The sequence below is a fragment of the Lotus japonicus genome, chromosome 3 (genome assembly GCF_012489685.1).
Source record: "Lotus japonicus ecotype B-129 chromosome 3, LjGifu_v1.2".
In the NCBI taxonomy this organism is placed as follows: Eukaryota; Viridiplantae; Streptophyta; class Magnoliopsida; order Fabales; family Fabaceae; genus Lotus; species Lotus japonicus.
The window spans coordinates 16,429,486-16,455,888 of NC_080043.1; the positions used below are offsets into that span (position 1 = coordinate 16,429,486).

At 37.5% G+C, this 26,403-nt stretch overlaps 1 protein-coding gene across 2 annotated transcripts in view; it reads right to left on the minus strand.

Annotated features, from left to right (window-relative positions):
• LOC130748732 (nuclear-pore anchor-like) overlaps nucleotides 1-26,030 on the minus strand; it is a 32,666-nt gene extending 6,636 nt beyond the window's left edge. The window contains exons 1-33 of one of the 2 annotated variants that reach the window (XM_057601977.1): nucleotides 25,616-26,030; nucleotides 25,373-25,519; nucleotides 25,174-25,272; nucleotides 24,880-25,008; nucleotides 24,681-24,773; nucleotides 24,531-24,596; nucleotides 21,464-21,553; nucleotides 21,286-21,363; nucleotides 20,944-21,053; nucleotides 18,974-19,094; nucleotides 18,786-18,878; nucleotides 17,466-17,514; nucleotides 16,443-16,546; nucleotides 16,300-16,368; nucleotides 15,682-15,822; nucleotides 15,464-15,568; nucleotides 15,258-15,371; nucleotides 14,630-14,708; nucleotides 13,245-13,288; nucleotides 7,126-7,199; nucleotides 5,850-5,952; nucleotides 5,640-5,774; nucleotides 5,428-5,526; nucleotides 5,317-5,358; nucleotides 5,169-5,222; nucleotides 4,407-4,586; nucleotides 3,785-3,832; nucleotides 2,319-2,369; nucleotides 1,565-1,648; nucleotides 1,415-1,489; nucleotides 1,134-1,318; nucleotides 955-1,057; nucleotides 625-741 (exon numbers count right to left, since the gene is read on the minus strand). In XM_057601977.1, coding sequence (XP_057457960.1) covers nucleotides 625-741; nucleotides 955-1,057; nucleotides 1,134-1,318; nucleotides 1,415-1,489; nucleotides 1,565-1,648; nucleotides 2,319-2,369; nucleotides 3,785-3,832; nucleotides 4,407-4,586; nucleotides 5,169-5,222; nucleotides 5,317-5,358; nucleotides 5,428-5,526; nucleotides 5,640-5,774; nucleotides 5,850-5,952; nucleotides 7,126-7,199; nucleotides 13,245-13,288; nucleotides 14,630-14,708; nucleotides 15,258-15,371; nucleotides 15,464-15,568; nucleotides 15,682-15,822; nucleotides 16,300-16,368; nucleotides 16,443-16,546; nucleotides 17,466-17,514; nucleotides 18,786-18,878; nucleotides 18,974-19,094; nucleotides 20,944-21,053; nucleotides 21,286-21,363; nucleotides 21,464-21,553; nucleotides 24,531-24,596; nucleotides 24,681-24,773; nucleotides 24,880-25,008; nucleotides 25,174-25,272; nucleotides 25,373-25,519; nucleotides 25,616-25,921 — 3,387 coding nt within the window. In that variant the 5' untranslated portion in view covers nucleotides 25,922-26,030. Of the gene's footprint in view, nucleotides 1-624; nucleotides 742-954; nucleotides 1,058-1,133; nucleotides 1,319-1,414; nucleotides 1,490-1,564; nucleotides 1,649-2,318; nucleotides 2,370-3,784; nucleotides 3,833-4,406; nucleotides 4,587-5,168; nucleotides 5,223-5,316; nucleotides 5,359-5,427; nucleotides 5,527-5,639; nucleotides 5,775-5,849; nucleotides 5,953-7,125; nucleotides 7,200-13,244; nucleotides 13,298-14,629; nucleotides 14,709-15,257; nucleotides 15,372-15,463; nucleotides 15,569-15,681; nucleotides 15,823-16,299; nucleotides 16,369-16,442; nucleotides 16,547-17,465; nucleotides 17,515-18,785; nucleotides 18,879-18,973; nucleotides 19,095-20,943; nucleotides 21,054-21,285; nucleotides 21,364-21,463; nucleotides 21,554-24,530; nucleotides 24,597-24,680; nucleotides 24,774-24,879; nucleotides 25,009-25,173; nucleotides 25,273-25,372; nucleotides 25,520-25,615 lie in introns of both variants that reach the window. The other variant, XM_057601976.1, reaches the window with a different exon arrangement.
• Nucleotides 26,031-26,403: the final 373 nt, after the last annotated feature.

The following is a 26,403-nucleotide window of genomic DNA, read 5'->3' on the forward strand; positions in this document are numbered from 1 at the left end:
AAGGCCAGTATGGTTAGGACTTTAGATTTCAATACTCATTAACCCCAAGACAATTACACCCCTCCAGTTTTATTCCAAAGGCCTAGTATGGAACAGGATGGGCCAGCCCAAGTTTGATCTTTTCCGTGTTCAAAATATTTAAAAGATTAACTCTCCCTATAACTAATTCTCCCTCTCTTCCTGAAATATTCTTCTGACCACATACTTTTCTCTACATCCTCTAGTTAACAAAAGAGAACTGGATTCTAGTAGTGATATAATCATCACAATTGTTGTTTTCTTTTCCCTTTTAAATAAGGAAGGAGAGCAGATAAATAATAAGGACTTCCAAATATTGATGTTTTCTTTTCCCTTTTTCAAACAAAAGTTATCGTACATTGTTTGACAAGCAACCAAGCAAGATGGTTGGAAAGATCATAAACCTGAAAAGCTAGTTGGAGTGTTGCCTAACTAAGGAAGAAGAGACGTGGTAGAATGAATCATAAGATTTCTTGACAAACATACACAGAAATAACTAAAACATCTGTAAACCCACAAAAAACATACGGAAGATATAAACCAGAAGAAAACAATGATACCAAAACAATAAACAGAAAATTAAAATTGAAATGAATAGGAATATACATTTTCAATTTTCTGAGCATCAGCTAATGTACGTAGTTTAGATGCCTCCTCCTGCAGCAAAGCTAGCGCTTCCGATGTTTTTGTCAACTCCTGAATTGTTTCAGATTGGAGAATAACCTGAGAAATAAGAAACATCTAAGATTAGAAATAATAAAAAGAAAGCAAAATCAGCCAAATGATTCAATATGTTATCTGCAGATGTTTTCATATAGGATGCTTTAAAGTCTAGCATTGACTAGATAGCCAAGCAACATCAGCAGACAATGCAAGATTCATGCTAAAATCTATTCAAACAAACTAAATTTACTTTGTAAAGAATGATGTTTTAACCTGTCTTTCGTAATTGGTTTGAGCAGCACGCCATTTCTGGTGCTCCTTGTCCAGCTGTTCTTTTAAATCAGAGATCTGAAGTTCCATTGCTGAAATTTGAGAACTGCATGCATAAAATGTAAGTGCATCAAACAAAACAAGCAGTAAACTTAACAGTGCAGCACAAAGATACAACATACCATCTGTTTAAGATTTCTTCTTTGAGATTTGAGATTTCAGCCAGCGCAGATGTAAGAGCCTCTTCTTTTCCTGCAGTTGCAGATGCCACTTCTTCAAATTTCAAACTTGATTCATTTTCGAGCTCTGAAACCTTCTCTCTAAGTGCATGAACTTCAAGTTCTAGTGCCTTTTTTGCATTGTCAACCTACATGTGTTAAAGAAGAAGACGAACAAAATATATTTAGTACAATAACAAATGGAATCAGAGAATAGCTTTAAAGATTCAACTATGCTAGAATACCTCTATCTTGTAATTATCATGAGCAATTTCTATCTGTTTCATTGCATCTTCATTCACCTCAGCAATGCTCTTATACTTCAATATAAAAATGAAAACAAACAGTTAGTTTAATTACATAATAAGTATAAAAAGAGAAAATAAAATAAGAACCTGCAGCATATGAGCTTTGTTAGCTTGCGCCTCCTCTTTAAGTTTTTCAATCTCCTCCTTTGCGGTTTGCAACTCAGCAACAACCTAGACCAAGTTACAGAAAAAAATGTCAAGAACAAGCATAGCATGAACACACCAATGCACTGCATAGTAACTTGAACATAAAACAGGAAACACGGATTCGGGTGCCCATGCATATATTGTAGGAATGAGTTCACTCATTTGAGCTTCCCTATAATATATTTTCTATATTTAAATTTACTTCATCTTAGGAAAATTCACGCTCCTCCAGGACATGATCGGGAATGATTTCAGCACAATAAAATTTTACAAATAAAAAACCACTGTGCCATACAGTTCAATAACCAAAATCATCTCCCACTAGCTGGCTATGTAAGTTAAAATATACCATTGTGCTCAGTATAAAAACTAAATTGCAAAGAAACCATTTAGATCTACATTCTTTTTTTATGGATTTGCATTGCATCATTGAAGATATACATTGGTTTGTATCCTTCATCTACTTCGTGAAGATTTTTTTTACTAGTAGTAATAGTCATATAATAATAATAGTATCTACTATTTAAGAATAAAACCACTAAGAAAGTCTTTTCATTGACCTACAATGCTTATTTGACAGAATACTGTGCACTTAAATAATGTCAACATGTTGGTTAATTTCAACACTTTTGCTAAATTAATAACCATATAAATAGCAGCAAAGGTGAAATTAAGATATAAAATGCACACCCACCTCATCACTGGATAAAGTGGAAGGTCCACTCACACCATCGACTTCGACAAGCTACATTCAGTAATACAAGAACTTAGAATCAACAGAAAAGTTATGACTGCAGGGAAGCAAATATGTAGAACAAACCTCCACTCAAACTTCAAGATAATAGTGTAAACCATATACTCAAACTGGACTATATAATGGCTGCTAATCTTACTCTTCCTAACATTTCTGCAGTTAAATAATAGCACATGACATGGATCTTTCGGGAACCAACATGTGACCAAAAGCAGTGGCAAGTGGATACCAGTGTTGTAAAATTAATATCCAGTCTCCATTAAACATCGTATAATCGGTGATTATAGAGCACACAAATGTAGGGGGGTGATGAAAAGTGTCAGGGATGCTATATTGTAACAGAATTTAGTAGTTAGTTATAGCTAGTTTAGTTAGTTAGAAACAAAAACAACCTGCTTAGCTATGCAATGACAGTTGAAACTTTGTAACCACCATCTATGCCATTTTGTATAAATCTATGCCATGTATTGAGAATTATTTAGAAATAAAAATTCAGAGAATGGAACCTCTTTATCACAAAATTCTCTCCCTTACTGTTTCATTTAACCACTAAACGACATATAATTCTCTCTTTTTCTTCACCCATCGAGTCGAGCAATGATCCAATTGGAGAGGCAAGCTGGTCTAGAATTAGCTCTATGATATCCCGAAAGAAAGGCAAGAGGTTTTCTTTCAATTTCTCTGCAGTGCTCGATTTTGAATATTCTTCATTCATATAGAATTATCGTACATTGTTTGTAATGCTATGTTTGTTTCTAGTCAAAATGGAAGGAATGAGGTGGAATAAGGAATCTCCTGTGGTTTGGATGAGGGGAAAATAAGGGGGGGAAAGGAAGAACTTGTGTGGGTCTCACACACGAGAGTTCTCTCAAACTTGCATGGAAAAAAAACTAAAGTGTGAGATGATGGAATTATGAAATTACAATAGTGCCCTTAGTGGTAGGATACCTTTTATTAATAAAATCATTTAAAAATATGTGCTTAAATAAATAAATAAAATATAATATAACAATAATTTTTAAATTAAATAAACAAAGATAATTATTTAGAAATATTTATATAGAGAAGGGTAAAATGGGAATTATATATTAGACCTGCTTTTATTTACCTCACTTTTCCTTTCATTCTCTCTTCTTTTCCTCTAAATCCAAACAACTTAAAAATAACATCATTTTCCTTTTGTATTCTTTCCTCTTATATTCTTTATCTCATTCATTCCTCTCAATTTCACCTCCACAAAGCATAAAACTTCATAATGTCTGCGTACATTTGAAATCGAAAATGATAAAGTAGAAAATGTACACATTGAAGTAAATCCAAAGACTAATGATTCTAGATAGTCAACCATCACCACCACACTACAGTAATAATAACAATAGTACAATAACAATATTCAAAAAACAAACCTTTTCATTTGAGGGACCCATTTTTCTTTGAAGGCTGGAAAGCTTTACCTGTACATAGACGCAGATTTAGTCTTTACAACGGTAACAGTTATGCACATGATAATGGTACAGATTAGTTGTCACTTGTTACTGATTCTTTCAATTTACTCCTAGGTCTTACATCTTATATTTTGCATCACATAAGTATCGTATTAATGAATTTAATATGGTAGAGATTTTAGAGAAGTTTATATACTGATTATTTACAAAATTATTTTTGTAAGCATTGTATTTTGTACATCTTGACATCTTGTACCAGCTACCTCCAGGCAAAATATATGTTGATTGTATAGGGTCTATGTAGTTATAATCCAGCACTGATTATGGAGATACGGCCAAGATACCAATGTCCACCTCTTACATGAACATCCATGGCCCTCTCCATCAATACGACAACAAGAATGCATACATACATACATAGGAAATTAGAAGAAGTTTCTATGTAACAACCTTCAGGTTTCATTTCCAGTTGCATATCTAATTATACAGCTGAGTAACCCAATTAGTCGCACAATTTACCAAAATTTTCATAACTTTATAGTAATAAGGCATACAGAAGAAGAATGCAACTTAGAACAAATACCTCTGCAACAGAAGCTCTAGATTCAGCAGATGCAACTGCGCTCAATGCATTAGCTAACTCTTTATGTGTATCCTCAACCTGTCTCATATAATTTTTCATGGCCTGCTCCCGGTCTAGTGTGAGTCTCTGCACATTTTCACGCTCGTCCTGTAACTCTTTCTTGGCCTCAGCCCATTCCCTCTGAAAAGTAAGAATTTAAGAGAGCCATAAGAAATCATTAACAAAAACTAAAAAACTAACCCTACAAAACACAAATACGACAGAAGACATGAATATGATACGACATGTAGACAGGGATACAACCAAAAAATATTGACTATAGATACAACATGGTATAGTACAATAAAATATTGCAAAAATTTAATATAGAACACAAATCTTAAATTTAAAGGAGAATCAATAATTTAGACCAAAAAAATGAGAATCAATAGTTCAACAATAGCATGAATCATTTGATATAATAACATGCTAAAACTTATAAAATTATTGTGGGATTTTTAATCTGTTTCAGAGCAAAAGTTCAAAAACAGAAGTAAACTAATACCACATAAAATTAAAACCTAGAATATCTAAATGTCCCTGATGCGCCAGACACAAAGATGTGTCACCCAACAAGGTTGCACCAAAAGACAGGCAACAGTTTTCAATTATTCAAGCTTACTTTTTTCTGAAAGTGTATTAAAGCTTCCTTGCATGAACTTTTTTAAGAAAAAATATTCTCCAGTTAATAGTAAGTAATCATAAGGAAAAAAGAAAACACACCTCCAATTTCTTTATATATTCTTCTTGTTTTACCTTCTCAGCAGCTCTTGCTTCCTAAAATATTCAAATCAAATAAAATTTTCATACAGAAAGAAGTAAAGAAACATGAAAGTAGCCACACATTGATGATAAATTGGTAATAAATTACCTCTCGAACTTCCTCGGCACTCTGTATGGTACTCAAACTAGCCTGCAATGTTAAGCAATAAGAATATGCAAAATATGTGCAATATAAAAAATAAAGTAACAGAATCCTAACCTGCAAGCTCTGCACCCTTTCAGATAAACTGCGAACCTCATCAGAAGCTCTCTTTTCAGCATTTGATATGACTTCCTTTTCATGCTTTAAAATTGACAACTGAAATAACAGAAATGAGCGAGTTCAAACAAAAAAAAAGGAACATCTAGATCAAAAGTTCATGAAATATGAAAATGAAACAGATCTATCTTTAAATTGAATAAAATATCAACCTCCATAGAAAGTTTCCGAGTCAACTCCTCAGCAGCATTAAGGGAATCAGAGCTTTCACGCAACTTGCGTTGGTAGTCAACAATTAGCTGGGAAAACTCTACATTTCTTGCTAGGATTCCTTTTGCTTCAGCTTTCTAAAATGCCATCAAAATCCACAAATTAGTATACTACAGACAGGCAAGGACAAAGCATTACAGACAAGTAATTGCCTGGTGTTCAATTTCCTTCATGGAGCTATCAAGCCTCTCTCTAGCGAAATTTGCTTCAAGCAATATCTTGTCACGTTCTGTTCGTAAGACAATAATCTCACTCCTGGAGTTAGACAAAATCCACAAATTAGTATAATACAGACAGGCAAGGACAAAGCATGTTAGATCTTATTGAAGGGTGCAGAGCTTTTACGATTCACTCAATAGATTTTACAATTCAGAATCTCTCTCTCTCTCTAACCCTATTCGACTTTCTATTATCTACAGCTCAAACCAAAATAAAGCTTCTTGAGAGTTCTTACGATCGAATTTAATTTGCTTCTCCTTTAATACCTAAAAGATATCAATTCCCCACAACCACCATATGGGGTAGGAGCATGTAAACAAAATATAGTAGGCGGTTTTAAATACAACTAGTTACTAACATAGCAAGTTGTTAAAAGTACCTAGAGTTCTGTTAAAGAGGAAACAGTTTCTCTCTCACTTTTGTTAAGATCTCCATTGATTTATTTTCAATTCATGATTTCGAACATGAAACCAGAGCACTCATCAAATCCTAAGGATCCTAAGCCATAACTTCCAATAACTCCTTTCACAACTCCAACAACTTTAGCTCAGCTGAGGACAGAGATAGTGGTTGATCCTACGAAAGAGGCTACGGTTGGGCCTTAAGACAGAGATAGTGGTTCATCCTACGAGAGAGGCTGAATATATTGAAGTTTCTGAAGCAACCAGGGAGGTCGTTTGGAACATAAAACTCATACTAAACATAGAGTAATTCCAAGCGTTACGGACCCAGGACCTCTATTTTGATAACAACAGAACCATAGCACACGATAAAGAGGAAATTAAAAGATATGCAGAATACAGAAAAATAATATTATCGTTGACCCGCTATAAAAACTCATGCCAAGTAGAAGCATGACGTGCATCAAAGGTCTTTAGAGTTTAGACGTAAGAGTTAGTTAGATCGGCTCTACTACAAGTGGGAGATAGTCAGTGTATGCATATGCCCCAAAAGGCAATTGTATATTGACTGTATTAGTATTCATTGGTATCATTTTTCTTTTTAAATTTAATACACGAGGCATTTCATTTGTTGTGTTATTAAAGTTAATAAAGCTATTAGAATACCATTTTTTTCCGTGGGTATAAAGTAGGTGAGTTGATAGTACAATATTAATGGCTAATTAAGAATGCTACTTTTAAACATCCCTAATCAAGTATTATCATGAATCAGGATAGTAGTAATACGTTGAAGAAGTTAGCAACTTACCTAGACTTTGCTAAATCATCCTCAAGGGATCTTACACGCTCAGCAGCTTTTTCCAGGGATTTCTTTGCAATTTCCTACAACAATGAAAACAATAGCATACAATTCATGTAATAACTAATAACAAAATCTTTTTGGAGAGTTGGATCTTCATATGATATGAGGTCAAAAAAAAGAATTATAGAAGAATAAACTAAACCAACCTAATACAATTGACACAAATCTATGTTCTTAATAATATTGTTGAAAATGCTGAAATGTTTAACTGAATTTCATTGATTGTAAAATTGAATAGTACAATTGATAATCTCTCTATTTATAGAGAGCTAACAAGCTTGCATAAGAAGCTAACTAATTCTGTTATGCCAGCTCAGCTTGACAGCTAAGCTTAACAACTAACTCTGTTATACTAACAACTAATCTTGACAGCTAGGATAACTAACTTATCAGTTACTTATCAGAAACTATATAGTATACTCTAATAGGCCCCCTCAAACTCAAGGTGGGTGAGAAATAACTTTCTCAACCACATGGAGTTTGGTACAAAGATGAGCAAAGCGAGTTGGAGCAAGGGCCTTGGTAAAAATATCAGCTAACTGATCTTCTGAAGGAACATGATGCACAAAGAGGGACTTGTTAAGAACTTTCTCTCGCACAAAGAAAATGTCAAGTTCCATGTGCTTGGTGCGGGTGTGAAGAACTGGGTTGTGAGTCAAGGCTACAGCACCCATATTATCACAGAAAACTCTTGGAGGAGTAAAGGGAACTTTAAGTTCTTGAAGAAGAGATTGTATCCACAATAGTTCAGCAGAGGTATTTGCCAAGCTCCTGTATTCTGCCTCTGTACTAGACCTAGCAACCAAGGTCTGCTTCTTAGAACTCCAAGACACGAGATTAGGGCCAAAAAACACACAGGACCCTGAAGTGGACCTTCTATCATCAGGATCTGAACCCCAATCTGCATCACAAAATGCCAGCAATGGTACAGGAGAAGTCAAGGAGCAGGGTTTCAGATGTAAGCCATGATGAATAGTACCCTTTAGGTACCTAAGTATGCGCTTGACAGCCTTCCAATGGTCCTCCAAAGGCTGGCTGAGAAATTGACAAACTTTATTTACTGCAAAGCTAATTTCTGGCCTGGTTAGAGTAGCATATTGCAAGGCCCCTACAATGGACCTATATAGAGTAGGATCAGCAAAGTAATCAGACCCATACTTGCTTAACTTTGCACCACCAATCATGGGAGTAGAGATCCCCTTAGCTTCACCCATATCAGCCCTCTCAAGTAGATCATGAATGTACTTTGTTTGAGTCAAGAGTAAGGATCTATCCTGCAAATGATGGACTTGAACACCAAGAAAATAATCAAGTTTGCCCAACTGCTTTAAAGAAAATTCTGAATTCAGATTCTGAACTATCTTCTGAACAAAAGGCAAGGAATTTCCAGTAATGATGATATCATCTACATAAACAAGAATGTAGATGCAGCTGCCCTTTGTATGGAATGTGAACAAAGAGGGATCACATTTACTAGGACTGAAACCATACTTGATCAAGGCTGCTTTCAGCCTTTCAAACCAAGCTCTAGGAGCCTGTTTTAGTCCATAGAGGGCTTTATTTAGTTTGCAAACTAGGGACTTGTCTGAATGTAGAAAACCAGAGGGTTGAGTCATGTAGACTTCCTCTTGGAGTGCACCATTGAGGAATGCATTGTTCACATCAAGCTGGTGGATGTGCCACTGCTTGGTAATAGCCAAAGAGAGAATTATTCTTATTGTAACAGGTTTGACTACTGGAGAAAAGGTCTCTGAGTAGTCAAAACCTTTAACTTGGTGGTAGCCCTTGGCCACAAGTCTGGCCTTATACCTATTTATAGAGCCATCAGCATTTTCCTTGACTCTAAAAACCCATTTACAGCCAATAGGTTGTCTGTCCTTGGGAAGGGGGACCAAAGTCCAGGTGTTGTTGGCCATCAATGCATCGAATTCTGCCTGCATGGCAGCCTGCCATTTGGGGTCCTTGAGAGCCTGCTTGGCTGTTGTAGGTTCTGCTTGAGTTAGTAGCAATGTAGGAAATAATCTAGGCATCACAATGCCAGATTTAGACCTTGTCTGCATGGGATGAGCATTCCCAGCTGGTTGAGGTGCAGAACCTAATGGTTGCACAGGTGGAACAGATTGAGAGTGCCCTGAAGAAGCCTGAGAAACCAGGGGAGACTGGACAGGACTCTGCTGTTCTGAAGTTGAATGCTGAGGAGATGCACTAACAGAAGTAGTAGGTACTGTTGTAGTGAGCTGAGTGGGGATAACAGTAGGTCCAGCAGGCACAATTGGTATAGCAGAAGTGATACCTGGTGCAGAAGAACTTGGAGGAGGAGAAGCCTTGTCAGAATAAGGGAACGTAAATTCATCAAACACCACATCTCTGGACACATAAATTGATAAGAACCTTGGGAGAACCACACCACAAAAGCTAGTTGTTGTAGTTGGAGAGCCCAAGGCCTTATAAACCCCACATTAGAATCGCATACTTCCAATGTGGGACTCAAGTCCCATACCTTGCAATGGGGTCCTAACATCCCACCACGCTCCGCAGCCCCGGCGCCCACGCGGGCTGGCTGTGCACTAGCCCCACCATTAGTCCCGGGCGAACACTGCAATGCCGGCGTCACCACCCGCGCCGCTCGTTTGCAGCTCAGAGACATGGTGGAAGGCTCTGATACCATTGATAAGAACCTTGGGAGAACCACACCACAAAAGCTAGCTGTTGTAGTTGGAGAGCCCAAGGCCTTATAAACCCCACATTAGAATCGCATACTTCCAATGTGGGACTCAAGTCCCATACCTTGCAATGGGGTCCTAACATAAATCTTTCCATCACTATCCAAGCACTTATATCCTTGATGAGATGAAGAGTACCCAATAAACACACATTCCTTAGACCTCATAGACAACTTTGAGTGTGTGTAGGGCCTGAGATGGGGAAAGCAAGCACAACCAAACACCTTCAGAAGCTTGTAATCAGGTTTAGTCTTGAACAGCTTGAAATAAGGACTTACATTCCCCAAAACAGAAGTGGGCAGTCTATTGATAAGAAATGTGGCAGCCATAAAAGCATGATCCCAAAATTGAAAAGGTAAATGAGAATGTGCAAGCAATGAGAGACCTGTTTCTACAATATGGCGATGCTTCCTTTCCACACTACCATTCTGATGGTGTGTGTAAGGACAAGTAAGCCTATGAACAATACCTAACTTTGCAAAGTAAGTGGTAAGAGGCTTAAACTCAGTGCCATTGTCAGTTTGAACAGACTTAAGTTTCACACCAAACTTTAACTCAACCATGGCTTGAAATTGGAGAAAAGTAGAACAAGTATCAGATTTCCTTCTCATGGGAAAAATCCAAGTGAACCTAGAATAGGCATCTACACAAGTAAGGAAATAGTAAAAACCACTAGATGATTCAAGGGATGCAGGTCCCCATAAATCAGCAAAAACAAGTTCTAATGGTGTATTATAGACAGTAGTAGAAGTAGCAGAAGGTAATCTATGAGACTTGGAAAGGCAACAAGCTGAACAAACTTGAAATTTTGCTTTATTAGGTACTGGAATATTACAAGAAGTCAAAGCAGAATGCAAAGCCTCATGATGAGGATGTCCTAACCTAGAGTGCCACAAACCATAAGAGGTTGGACATACAAGAGAAGTACTACTAGTGCTAGATACATCAGACTTAGGTAAAACAGTAGAGTAAGCAGAAGGAACAGCAACAGATGGGACTGAAGAAACAGCAGCTGAAGACACTTTGACAGAAGGTTGCTTGGGAGTATGCATGCCTTCAAAGATATACAAGCCATCTGGACCAACACTACCTCGAAGGAGAACCCTAGAAGTTTCCTGACATTTGACAACACAATAAGAGGAGTGAAATTCAAAGTAGACATTATTATCCTTAGCAAATTTGCTAACACTAACAAGGTTCTTGGTAACATCTGGAACTAAGAGAAGTTTACTAAGAGTAAGTGTGGTGTTTGTGTGATAAGGAGAAGGAAAGGAAGCTGAACCAATAGAGAGAATAGGCAAACCTTGTCCATTCCCCATAAGAATATGATCATTACCAGTAAGGGAAACACTGTCAGAGAGCACAGAAGCATCATTTGTGACATGGTGAGTTGCACCAGAATCAGGAAACCAGGTGCTAAGATTAGCTGCAGCAGAGGATGTGCCAACTGATGAAGGTGGACCAGTGAGCATAGCTTGAGGAGGCCGGGTTGTAGAATTTGCAAGTCTTTGGCCTCCACCAGAAAACTGTGAACCTCCATTGTTCCACTGTGAACCAGGAGCAGAAGCAAATCCAAACTGCTGAGAGTGAAGTCCTATGCCAGAGCCTTGGCCATAGAAGAAACCAGGACCAAACTGTTGACCAAAACCAGAACCAGCTTGGTGACCAAACTGTGTAGGTGTGCCAAATTGTGGAATGCCATAGAAAGGTGAAAAACCAAACTGAGGCATCATAGGTGAAGGCACAGACATATTAGGCATATTGAACGGAAAATTCATGCCATATCCACCAACCATTCCAGTAGAAGCTGAAGAGGAACCGCGATGATAACAAATACTTGCATCATGACCATATTTATAGCAAATCTGACACTGAACACTGCGATTACCTCCTTTACCACGTCCACGTCCATCACCATAACCACCGCGAGAGTTGCGACCACCGCCACGTCCATTGTAACCACCACGGTTGCGATCATCACTGCGATCTTCATAAGAGCGATCATCAAAGGAAGAATCCACAGCACTGGAAGCATAGTTCGCTTCAGTCGTCGCGGTCGACGGGGCTGGCGGAGGCGCTGGTGGCGCTGGTGGCGGCGCAGCCTGAGTCAAAAGCGCTGAAGGCGGATTCGCATTCAATTGACGAGATCGAGTGCGATCCAGACGCGCTTCATGTGCGATAATCATCGCCTCAACTTGCGAAACAGGAGTCGGAGCTTCACGATTGTAAACAATCGTCATGAGAGGACTATAGTCATCGGGAAGGCCATCGAAGACAGCTTCAAGGTGCTCGCGATAGGTGACGGGATCACCAATGGTGATCAACGCATTCACGATCGATTTGATGCGTTTGAGATATTCCGATGTGCTCTTCGATCCTTTGGTTATGGATCGCAACTCAGATCTGAGTTGCGTGCTCTGCGCCAGTGAGTGCGCTTGGAAGAAATCGAGCACCGCCTCCCAGATCTGCCACGACTGAGTGCAATTGACCACCGTAGGAAGCACCGATGGCGAGAGCGAGGAGAGAAGCCATGTGAATAGAGCAGAATCTTGCTGCTCCCAAACAAGATACGCAGGATTCTCGACTGCGTTCATGCGATCAACTTCGTTGAGAAAGCGAGGTGGAATATCGGGACTGGTGAGGAAGTGCTGCAATCGATGAGTGCGAGCAATGCCTTCAACGTGTTGCTTCCATGAAAGGAAGTTAGTGTCATCAAGCTTCAGAGTAAGCTTGTGAGTCAGAGAAGAAGCAGTCGCAGCAACAGAAACTGGAACTGGAGTTGCAGGAATCGCAGTTTCCTGAGCAGGTTCTTCATCAGCCATGGTGATGAAGAAGAAGAGAAAAAAAAAAAACCAAAGAAAAATCTCAGGGATCGTACTGAGCTCTTGATACCATGTTGAAAATGCTGAAATGTTTAACTGAATTTCATTGATTGTAAAATTGAATAGTACAATTGATAATCTCTCTATTTATAGAGAGCTAACAAGCTTGCATAAGAAGCTAACTAATTCTGTTATGCCAGCTCAGCTTGACAGCTAAGCTTAACAACTAACTCTGTTATACTAACAACTAATCTTGACAGCTAGGATAACTAACTTATCAGTTACTTATCAGAAACTATATAGTATACTCTAATAAATATAAAAGTGAATTTCAACGCAAACTATAATGGTCCTATGCATTCTACACATTTCAAGCATAAAAGGCTCTGAACGAGGGTGAATGTTGTGTATAAAACAACTGTTAAGCAGATAATAGCTTAAACTTATGCAGTGTTGTCATTGAAAGAAATTATGAGATTATAAGTACTGTATCGAGCTTATAGCCTAACATTATCTTTACCTGTGAACTTTCAATTGAAGTCTTAAGATTGTTTCTTCTAACTTCTGAAACAGCTGAAAATCCAGAATCAATAAACATAAGGTGCCAATAGTTTATTTGACAAGAACGAACCAAAGAGGGAAAAAGTGAATTTACAGTAGTTTATAGATCCAAAGGTTTCATTAGCATATCAACATTCCGCGCAAATTAGCTTTTTCATAATTATTGGCATTTGACAAAAATACTCAAGTGTACATACACAACCAATCCAATAAGTAAATAAAGCAATGAGATTATCCCTAGGCAAACAAAAATAAGATGAACTTATTAAGTAATTGGCCTATGCATAAATTAAGACAAAGTGAAGAATAGGAGTATCCAACAGTGTACAAGGAACCAGAGGAATAGATTAGGAGGATCTAACAGTGTACAATAAACCAGAAATGCAGAATAGGAGGATCAGATGATGTACAAGGAAAATCTATTAATGGTACAAGTACAACACAGATTCAGCAGCTATCTTAAAGTGTTTGGGCGTCTTGGCAGAACACAAAATATGTACATGCCAGTTTAAACTTTCCTTTGCCTATTGCATCCTATAGGACATCATCATCTCTACAGTTACTGGATGGAGAATTGACAACAATACTGCTCAGTGTTCATTAGAAGTTTAGAACGATTTTTGATATTCAGAACCAGAAAGTATTTCATCTTTTTTTCCCCTAGGTTCTACCTCTTTTTCTGAGGATTCCTTGTCTACAAAACTGTCATGGCCATTCAAGAGCTCTTGCAAACTATTATTATCCTCTACTTTGTTAGGCTTATCAGCATTATTGCTTTTTTAGAATGCTATCTATAACCCTCAAATATGTATCTGATCATATCCTCTATACATAAATCTTATTTAGATTATTAGAAGAAAAAATTCTCAAGTTACGGTTAACTTGAGTTACAGAACTGTTGAACATTAAGCTTACTGAAATAAGAAGAAAACTTAAATGGCATACGAGGATGTTGCACTGCAAGTTGAACAATTTTTTTTAAAACGGGGGAGCAGTAAGAAGAATGAAGGAACAGGAAAGCCCATTATTTTAATGTCATGGTCATGGCCAAAATGAGGTGCAGTCTTGCTTAAGTTTGACCTTCATTCATGTAGCATGAGTCCAATTATTAAAGCTATAATTCTCAAGACAAGGAACCATAATCGTGTCTTCATCCAAAGCTTCTCTACATCATTTTTGCGTTTTTTTTATGAACTTCAGATGTAAATGGATGCACCACAATTCAACCTTTAAATGGAAAAGATTGCAAATACCATCCCATCAACCCTATTCTCAGTCAATATTAATTGCACCAGAAAAGAAGGAAAAACAAGCAGGAAAACAACAAATACATATTTCTAGAACCTGCAAGAGCTTCTGAAGAATGTGCATGAGACAGATGAAGACTATGCTCCTCCTCATACAACCTCTTATACATCGCAACCTACAAGGAATAGGTATCATAAGTAAAAACTAAAAGGCATGAATAGTGGCAATAATTATTAGAGTATGTTGTCATAAATGTTAGCATGCAGCAGAGCTTTTCCAAGCCTTTCATGCAAACCACAGGTATCACAGCTGAAGTTAGTAGTTAGTTATGATTGTATTATTACTTATAAGGCAGTTATATCACTTGTAGAGTGGTGTTAAAGATGACTGTAACTCATCGCCCTCTCATGATACTCTCCGATAACAATTCAATGAAAACTAAGACTATGTTGCTACCTTCTCTCGAATTCTCTCACCCTGTTTTTCAGTAACACTGAAATATGCAAAATTGTGAGAATACTATTAAAAATAATGTGGAGCATAATAAACTGGGGCATTCAGGCCTAAACTTAATGCCATTACATTTAGGGTTCAGTAGGTAGGGTATTTTAAACCCACCAGCACAAGCAAGATGATTTTCATCTCTTGAAGAATACCCGATTCCCCTCCCCAGGCTGTAGAGCTCCTACTATAACCAAAACCAAAAACACTAAAAAAAGCTTACAGATGCATGAAGTGATTCAATCATGTTCCCTTGTTCTTCTGCTCTCTGAAGAACAGCTGCGACTTTAGAACCAGCTTCTTCAGTATGTTTTTTTAGCTCCATTTCAAGCTTCTCCTACAATTTTAGCACAAAAAATAACCACATTTTCTGAAAGTCTTTGCAAGCTGTAGCATAAGGACAGAATATAAATTTTTATTCGAACTAACCTTGTATTCCACCTCCTGATTTTCAATTTGGCCAGAAAGACTGCGTACAAGGCTTCTGAGTTGGACATTCTGCTCAACTAATCCATTTATGTCCTTGAAGGTTAACTGCTTCCAAGTTTCAATTGAACAGGTGTAATAATGAAACAGAGAAGTTTGAAAAGTAAGAGACAAAATGTCAAAAGCAAACCATGTCAAAAGCAAACCCAAAATCAACTTACAATGTGGTCTGATATGACATCTTCAGGTTCGGTCCCTCTACTTGTCCTTAAAGCAATATTTGATGCAACATCAACAACATCATTACCATTTGACCCAGAACGAAGTTGTATGTCTCGGCATTCCTTCAAAAGTACTGTGACCTGTAAGGAATCAATTATCAAAAAATTTATAAGAAAGCCGGTTACTGAAATAAGCCAAAAACAAGGCCATTAATATAAAATCATGACTTCAATCATTGCTGCGATTTTGGCCGCAAAAGAGGCCGCAACTCTGAGTAGCTACACGATAGGAAGCAACATAGCGGACAAGGGCCGCTCTGCATCGAAACGCCGCTATAGCACACAATCAACAACCCTGCCTTCCTCTTAATGGTTTTATTGAAATTTTAGTTTTTATAGAGCCTGGTGAGTAGTGATGACCATTGGCGCTCGTAGCTGAGCACACCTAGTAGGATAGGCTTGTTTTTTCGTATTCCTCCAAAGGCACACTTATACTTTAACCATCATAATATTCCAGAGATAGTGATAACAAAAAGACAGAAACACCAGGCTCAGCTCAACAACAAACTAGTTGATGAAATAAATATACTAGGGGGAAAAAAGGATGCATTTTATTACCTGTTTACGAAGGTCGTCATTTTCTTTCTGTGCAAGATTGTATTCTCGTTCATGCCGTTTGAGGTCAGCCTGCGAGAGATAGACCTAAGAAAATCCACATGTAACCAAAAACGAAAGATGAAATTGATTTTTTTGTTTCAAACCTTCAGTTCTTGAATGGTTTTCTCCAAGTTTGAATTATCATTGAGGGAGTTTTGCAATTTTTGGCTCATCAAGGAGTATGTGTCAACCATCTTTTCATGTTCCACTGCATGAACAGTATATTTATTTTAAGTAAAAAATCAATGACATTGATGATAAACAATTGAACAGTGGACATACTTGCATAGCTTTTTTGTGAACAGTGACATCAGCAGGAAGTAACTTTTGCTTGAAAATTTGTCATAAAGCCTTAAAATTCGGTTAATCTACCCTCTAAGATACTAATTAATCATATCTCTAGTTAATGTGGGACCTAAACACACTCGTACTCAAGGTTGGACACTTGGAGCGTGAAGTTTGCACGACTGGAAATTGCCAAGTGGCCCAATAAACGGATCTAAGATAGGCTCTAATACCATCTTAAAATTTGGGTTTGGCCTAAACACACCCCGTCACGGCTCAGGATGTGCATTTGGAGCGTGAAGTTTGCAGAACTGGACATCTGCGAGTGGCCCATATAAGGGTGGCCCAATAAACCGATCTAGGATAGGCTCTCATACCATCTTAAAGTTTACACTCCAGGTGCCCAGCCCTAGGCATAAGGGGGGGTGTTAAAGATCCTACATTGATTAGAGATATGGTCAAATAAGTCCTTATAAAGGGTACAGTTAGCCCTAAATAATTCTTACACATTCTATTAATTAAAAATTGTAAAATGAATTATCTAATCAATATTTATTTCCCATGAAGAAGTACAAATAGAATTGCAAGATAAAAAGAATACATGAATTAAAATGACAATATATTGGAGCAAGCACAAAAATAACAACCATTCAATTTAGATACGTAATTATTGAAAGAAAAAAATGATTGATCAAGATGCAGATCTATATACCCTGGTATCTCATTGAACTCGTTGCAGAACAATAAGAACAACAATGATGAAACATAATCTAATAATATTTTGTTCTCCAAGTTAAAAAAAGTATATAGCAACTCCAATTCAATTTGACAAGAAGATGCACCTCTTTCATCTATTATAGCTTCTGCTTTCTCCTCTAACTCGTATAGAACCTGAAAAAGTTCATAGGAGGTTTCATCATCATTCAAAGAAGATAGGTGTGTGCCTTATTAATTAATTATATTGATAGCGGGTAAAAATATTCAAACATTGTTATGAACAGTGAATAATTGTATAAACAAATGTCACAAAGAAGTCATATTGGAAAGAATACTTTGCTATTCTGTTAGTAAAACATAGACTGTTCGACATGCAGCAAAATGAAAGAAAACACTGGGTTATGTTTTACTCATATTGGTTTCACCATCTTAGAGGAACCAAAATGTACTACTTTTTAAAGTTTCATTCTATTTTATTTTTAATATTCATCAAACATAGAGTTGTTGGTCTATACTCTATTGTAAGCAACTTTACCTTGCATTAGCAAGTCATTAAATCAACCTCTTGCAAATGCAAGGATGGGCTGCCTGTATAGACACATAATTGAGTCTGACACTGACCCTTTACGGAACTCTACCATGGTATGAGCTCTATAGCATCAAACACAAAACATAGCTCATGTTTAAGTTCTGGTCTGTCCCATTCTAGACTATCAATAAAATGAAACACAATTTGGTTCTTTCTTTGGTTCCACTGAAGTGTCCAATTCTGTTAAATCTCATGTACAACTTTAATCCCATCACCAAACATAAAACAGAACCCAATATGTAATTTTAATCCCATGCAAACTCATTACAAAATCATATCCAAATCCAACAACTGAAGCATCCAATAATCTACTTAACAAAAATGTAACTCAAAGATGATATATGCCAGTCTCCATAAAACAACAAAACAGGTCCAATAGTTTTTTGTTTAGGAGGGAGGGGAGAGTTATCCCCAATGTTGGGGCCACCAGAAAAAAAAAAGCAGCTGTCATTAGTGTTGTCCCACCATTGATAAATATATCAAAATAGCCATCTAATTCAAATTTTGACATCTACTTAACCATTTTGGAGACCAAATGGATTTCAAAATAAATATTATAGTTGGAGGACCAAAGTGATCGCATTCCTATCTTTGGGGCATCAAATGGGTGTTTGTTTAGTAAAAAATTAATGGCAAAAGACAACAAATCCTCCCAAATTTTGTTAAATTGTTACATAATTGTACATAATCAATTCATCAAAGCACTATAGCTACCCACTCATTGAAAATGCTTCTTATTCTTAACAAATAATTTTAAAGCATTACAGTCAATATCTCCATTAACAAACTAGTACAAGACAGACATGAAGAAATATTTCCCTCCCGTAAAGGATATGCATAAAAAGATGCACCATACCCGTTGCAATATTGCCTCTGACTCCTTCCTTCCCAATTGTTCATGTCTAAATGCATCAACAGCCTCTTGGTATTTTGCATACATTTTTGCCAACTTCAACAAAGAGAGGTATACAGTTAGAAGATTTTCTTCTGAAAACCAAATCAAAAAATGGGGGCAGTATTAAAAGTCAAATTTCAATAACCCACACTCCATCCATCTCGCAGAAGTGAAGCGGCTAATGCTGTTCCGGAAACACCAAAAGGAATTTTTGGCACTAGCATGTTATTTTCCTCAACCATGCCATCAGCTACAATAGATGTCAGCAACCTGTAAGTAACAAACAAATTACTGAGAAAAACATTTGCAGGAGAAAATAATGGCTTACATATTGTTTCTTTAACCTAGCCATTATTAAATAAGTTCTCATAATTAAATACAAAAAAAAGGTTTGAATTCAATCACATACTGCTTTCGCACAAAATGCCAAAATAAAAACTACAATTTTCTTTCACAACTACTTCCTTCACAGAGAACCTCTATTAATTAAGAATTAAAACAGTTACGGCATTAAATTACAAATCCTGACTTCAAAAAAAATTCAGAGTGAAAATTACAATTATCACTCTCCAACTTCCTTGAAAGAGAATTTTTATAAATAGACATCACGGTACGGTTGTTAAGTAATTAGTCATTTAGTCTTATCATATAACTACATTGGGGCTTGTACACTAGTCAATGTGGGGCCATATCTCTAGTCAATGTGGAAACTTAACACACCCCTCACGCCAGGGTTGGACATATGGCTCATGAAGTTTGTAGGACTAGACAACACCTACGGGGTGACCCATTTATGGGTGGCCCAATAAACAGATCTAGGCTCTGATACCATCTTATAATTGGAGTAAGGCCTAATTCTACCCCAAAAGCTATCTCTTTTTTTACCTTATATAAGGACTTAGTTGTACAATGTGAGAGCTTAACAATTACATATAGATGTATTAAGTTAAGGCATTCTAATGCCAAATCTAACAACAATATTCCAAAATACTGTCAATACACTGTGAACCTATTATTATTAGCATGGTATCAAAATGATAGCAGTATCAAAGTGATAATATCCAACTTGAACGGTCTGTCTTGTCCAGAGTTGAGTTCCACAGAACTCGTCGCATATTCTTTTTTATTTCAATGAAATCGAAACCTTATTCTTTATCAGTCCACATAGTAAGCAATTCATATCCTTTCCGCCATGGGGGAAAGATAACACTTTCTAATCTAGCATTTAGTATTTAGTATGTGTTTGGACTTAGGAACAGTTGGCAACTCCTCAAACATCTGTTGCACTGTTTCCAAGGGTGTGAACATGGAAGAAGCAAAATGTTTCGTTGAGACTGAATGTTGGTTCATGTGGTTACAAACTGAAATACAAACATAGCCTTAGTCGGCCAATGTTAGCTGTCATTAAATTTCCAAAGCAACAACCCTTGGTGGTTGTGTTGGTTCAAGCTGTGGTTGACCAGTGCCAAAGAGAAGACAAACATGGCAAGATGTAGCTTAGCAAGTAGTAGCAGTAGAAGCCCTCAATTCTACTTGGCCAAAGCTGCAATCAGGAGGGGTGGTTACTCATAGTGGCCTGGAGTACACACCAGTGAGAAAGGTTAGTCGGAAAGCAGGCAATCATTGAGGAGAACATGTATATTATGGAATAGAGGATAGTGAGGAGGCAAGGAAACCACTTCAGGCAAGTTTTGAGTCTGGTTGTTGCCACATGGCAGAGAAGCTTTCCTTCTGCTTATTTTCTTCTGATTTGTTCTTTGAATTATCATATAATTTCTATCATAAATTCCACTTCCTTTCAAATCCCAACACTATAAACAATTGTCATAAGTTATCATGGCAAACTGGCACAGCTCCCCATTATAACTTATTCGTGATTAAGTAACTTATATCTAGTAGAGCTACAGCATCTACCACAGTGAAAGTGACAGATTTTTGTATATCTCAGCCCATTCTTACAACTAGCCAACAGACACCTGATTCTATCTATCGATGCTGCATCCCTATTCCCTAGGGCTTGACATTTTAAACAACTTAAGCCATAAGAAGGAGCATCATGCAGCGAAGAGATGGGAAAATGAGTGCATCAAGTGCTTCTAAGGAGTAAAAAGGTACATACGGTTCAGTAGAGAAACTGCTGAGTGGAAGATTAATTAGTTCATTACTCTTCTTGCTTGCCTCAATTTCTGCTTCAAACTTCTCAAGCTTTTCTTTCAAATCAGCAGCCTCCTAAAAGCACACAAACAGATATAAAGCAAGATTATTTTTACATTGGAGCACATAATATATTTTGGGTAAGCATCTACCTACAAATAAAATTAGAGCAACAGCATTTGCAAGCATTAGTGTATTACCTATTAAGCTAATTATTATTATGTTTCAAAATAACAACCAGTTTGATATATTGGAGGAAAGCAAATACATAAATACAGAACATCAACATGTGACTGATGAAGAATACCTTTTCAACCTGCTTTCTAGCAGATGATTCCTTCTCAAGTTTCTCTTTATAATCATCTTCAACTTGCTTTAGGTATGACTGTTTAAATGGTACTAACATTACCAAAAAATACAAGCATTCTAAATGTCAAAAATGACAAATTCCAAACATTAGGAAACAGCATAATAATATACTTCACCTCCATAGCTTTTACCCCACCCTCAAGGTCCGCTGCTTTTCTAGACCACTCCTCCGAACTCTCTTTATAGAGCTCATTAAGCTTATTGACCTATTAACAAGATATATTCAAATTCAAAATACATAATAAAATATACAGAATTGAAAAATTAATGCTCCTTATTTTGAAGAATACATCAAGCATGAATTGGAATAGAGTTACTATTCCACATCTCTTAGGTCTTCTGCTTATGGAAGCTTCAGGGGAATTACTGTCTCATATATGCAATGGTAATGGATAGCCTAGTTGGATTATTATTTTTCAAGCACTTCCTTGCATATCGATTTCCTTGCTATGAAGGATAACTTATCCTCATCATTGCAGTACTTCACCTCTCTTCTCTAATAAAATTATTTTGTTTATGAAAAAATCTACAGAATATTTGGCATTTTTTAATACAATGTCACAATAAAAATAGATCATACTTTTGTTATCTAAACATACAAAAACTAAGTGAAATGTATAACTGAAAGCCATGTCTAATTTCAATTGGTCATTGCAGATTTCATACTGCATAGGTATAAAGCCAAAACTTAAAGAAAACAATAGCATCATGCATAACTAACTGTCTTTCCATATATGTATAATCTACTTTATCCTCCAACCATAGTAGTCAATCCCGGATCGCGGCGCGTAGCGGCCGACCCCAAAAGTGGGATAGCGGGATAGCGGATAGCGGGATGACCGCTATTTTGATTTTTCACATATAATATTATATAATTAATATATACATATAATTACTAAAAAGTGATAAATATAACTTCAAAATTCAAATTCATAACATGATGAAGTGATAGAGAAGAGAGGACTACTAGAGGAGAAGAACTGGAGAAGTATTTTTGAGAACAGAATAATAAATAAGAAGGAAAAGAAAGGAAAGAAAAATAGAGGAATAGAAGATAAAAAACAGAGCAACTCAGAACAGAACAAAGGCCCAAGAGAAACAGGGGTGGTGGTCGCCGGAGCCTGGACGGTGCTTGTCAGATTGCGCCGTGGCCATGGGTTCTGGACTTCTGGTCGAAGGGGCTGAGCTGAAGGAACGACACCGGAGATTGCAGAGGAAACGCGTATGAAGAAGAAGAAACGCGTTGAAGAAGAAGAAGAAGAAGAGAAACGCGTTGAAGAAGACGAGTGAAACGCACCGTTTCACTTATTAAGAGCGAAATCCCAAAAGTACCCTCAAATTTTAACCTAATTTTAAAATTTTGAGGGCAATTTGGGGATTTTCCTTGGACCCGACCCATCTTCAACCTGGAGCACCGCGATTTGCTGCGATTGAACGCGATTTGGCCGCGATTCGCGGCGCGACGGCGTTCCGCGACGCGATCGATTCAGAATCGCGGGGAAGGGCCGCGACGCGACGCGACGGCGCGATAGCGCCGCTATTTGCCGCGATTGACTACTATGCCTCCAACAAAGAAAAAGTGCCGGTAAAACACCAAGTAATTGTATCTCTAACATGTAAGGTGAAAAATTCTTAACTTATTTTGTGATTGTGAATTGTTACTACTTACTAGGGAGAGAATGTTAAGATGGATGAGTGGCCCCACTAGAGAGGACAGGATACGCAATGATCGTATAAGAGGAGATACTGGTGGGACACCTATCGAGGAGGAGAAGAAGAAAAAAAATCGGTTAAGGTTGCTTTGACTACAGACATATAAAAAGAAGACCTTTGGGAGGCTAACATAGTTCTTTACTCTTTAGTCATGTGAAGAGCCGTAGACAGAGGCCAAAAATGACATTGGAAGATATTGCTAAAAGTGACCCTGTGGTCAATAATATCCCCCAAATTATTGTTTCTATCCGGCACAAATGATGTCGGGTGATCTATATAGCCGACCTCACTTAGTGGTATAAGGCTTTTGTTGTTGAAGAGTTGTTACTAGGGAGCCAACGCTAGGATTCATGGATAGGAAGTGAGATGGGCAAGGATATCAACATTCTCTTATATGTTCACTTTAGTGGTTGCAAAGTAGTATTTTCAAATGGCAACCATGATGGCAATGGTAATTTGGCATGGCAGATCTTTGCCAGAATGCCATTTGATGGTCAAGGTGTGGCAATTTCAGATGGCAGCCACCATTCATGTAGAAGGTATGGCACTTCCAACAAATAGCAGCTTAACCACCTAAAAAACCACAATGTATGGATAACGGTGACCCATTTCCCACCCTAACCTGACAAGCCCATAGTGACCCATTAAAACATCAATGCCTCGCCAAACTATAAGACAGCTTTGTTGTCTACTCTCATTCACATCTCTGCTATAATCGAAGACTCAAAGTCACTTGCTTTGTGGGGAATGGCCCATTCTCTTCCTTCTTGCTCTCTATATATTTCCTTATATGAACCCAGCATTTTATATCATGCTTTGTTTTATATTCACTTTTCTATCTCTTTCTATTCCCTCTCTCTTCTTTCCTATTTGTTTCTTTTTCTTTGATGCCGCCCTCTTTGTTCAATGGTTCAAGGGCTGCTAATAATGATATTTTCAGTGAATTATTGAATTTGACTTACTACAATATATTTGTAGCTTATAGTTCTTGACATTCGTTATTTGTTCATTTTTATTACCTTGTGTTATGCAGTTTTATGGTATACTTTTTTTATGTATGTTATTTTATTTTTATTATAGCCACCATGCTTACGCCACAGGCTGCAACGCCATCCATCATATTGTTATGGTAGTTTTAGGCCTTCATCCACCATACAAAAACAAAATATGATTAGATGTTTGATTTCCCTCCCGTGCAGCCTCTTGATTAAGTTTTCTACAGAATATGATATTGAAAAGTTACCTTCTAGCCACATGCTAGTAATTATTCCAAACCATCGTTATTTTCGAGGACTGTAAACATCTACTTAAATTTGCAATCAAAACCTCTATCCTGATTCATTCAACTCCTAATCTCAAATAGATTCCCCTACTGTGCCCCCACAAGTAGAAAAGTTGATAGCCATGAAGCTAAAACCAATGCTTAACCATATTATAGCCATATTTGGGTCAAACATGCAAAACACTCACAGTGGAGATCTCAGCAGAGAATCGCTCTTCATTGGCTGCAGCTGCATCTTTAGCTGTAATTAATTCCTACACACATAAAATGCTAAATCAAGCAGGGTTTGGGATGAAAGAAAACCATACATCACATTTTAAGTTAAAAAATTATCAAACCTCTTGCATAGATTTAAGCTTTATTTCCAGCTCCTTCACTCTACCCTTATTCCACTCTAAAGATTTAGAGCATTCACTGAATTGTCTCTCTACCTGAAAGTGTTGATAAAAGATCAAATAACATTCGAGCAACGAAATGAAAACAAATTAAAATTCAAAAGGAAATAGTAATTTTCTATTATAATATCAAACTACTCACATCTGCAAGCTTGGAAGTCAAATCAGTATCCAATTCAGTATGTCTCTTGCGCAGCTCATTGAAACTGTTAACTTTAGCCGTTAACTCCTCGTTAAGCCAAGCATTCTGCCTCTCAACAATCTCCTTCTCCTGTTTGCACATTACAGGGTTTTAGTGTGATAAAAATGCAAGTGCTCTAGATGAAAACATTTTCCAATTCCGTTTAGAAATAAGCCATTTGCCAGGACAAACAAACGGGTAGCTCTTAACGTATGAAAAACAAACGACAAACACGAAAAATACTAAGAAAATAACCTGTTCAAGGCGAGCACAAGCAGCACGCGACCGCACCAATTCGGCCTCAGCTTCAGTTAATCGTGCTTCCTTAAGCGCAGCATTTTCCGACAAACGAATCTTCAATAACACCATTGAAACACAACATAAAAATCACAGAGCCTTAACCAAGAAAACCAAACCAAACCAAACCAAAACAAGCAGAGAAACAGATACTCACAAATTTATCAAGATAGCTCTTGATGGTAGCGCTCTTCTCGCTATGCTCCGAATCCTTCTGCTCGTTCAATTCAATCAACTGTCTCTTCGCCTTATGCAGCTCGTTCACCTCCGTCTTCAACCTCTCAATCTCCCTATCCTTCTCAACCTAACAAAAAAAAAACCAAAAACAATCAAACAACAAAGCAACAATAAGAGCGTTTCGCTTACGAATTTTCGAGGTTTCTGGTAATTCGATTCGAACCAGTTGCAGCTGAAATTGGTGATTCTGCGACTGCACATCGGAGAGTTCTCGTTGGCGCTGATCGAGAGACGATTGGAGGTCGGAAACATGCGACTCGAGCTTGGAGAATTCGGCGGCGAGAGAGAGATACTTCTGCTCGATGAGAGAGCAGTTCTGCTCGGCGTTGATGTCGGAGGCGTCAGCTTTGGCGCGGACGGTGTCGAGTTCGAGGAGGAGGCTGCGGATGTAGGAGTCCGCCTTGGCGGCGACGGCGGTGGTGTCGCCGGAGCACCGCGAAAACTCCTCGTCGGAGATAAATAGCGGCATCTCGTAGGGGAAACGCCGATGCCCTAATCGAGAAATTGAAAGAGAGTGAGTGTGTTAAGAGAGATGAAAAGGAAAATGAAGAGGGAAGGGAATGAAGCGATTTTGAAACATTGAGTGAATGTTATGTGGGTTCACTAGATATAGTAATTGGGCTTCACCATACCTCTAGGCCTACTTGCAAGGTGCAATTCAAAAATAGTTAAATGATAGTACTTTTTGAATTTTTGAACACCCCAAAATATACAAATTCCCCAAAAATATTTATACAATTCTTCCAAAAATATCAAAAGTTAAACTTTTGGAAAAAATGAACTTCTTTAAGTTTCCACAATTTTGACTTTTTGAAGTGTAAAAAAATATTGTGTTGGTTAATGGCAACGTGGAAGACAAACCTCTTGAATATGGCGGGGCGTGTTTGTTTGGCTAAAGCAGTGATGTCGTCTATTCCTATTGATACTATGCAAGCCTTTTGGCTTCCTAGA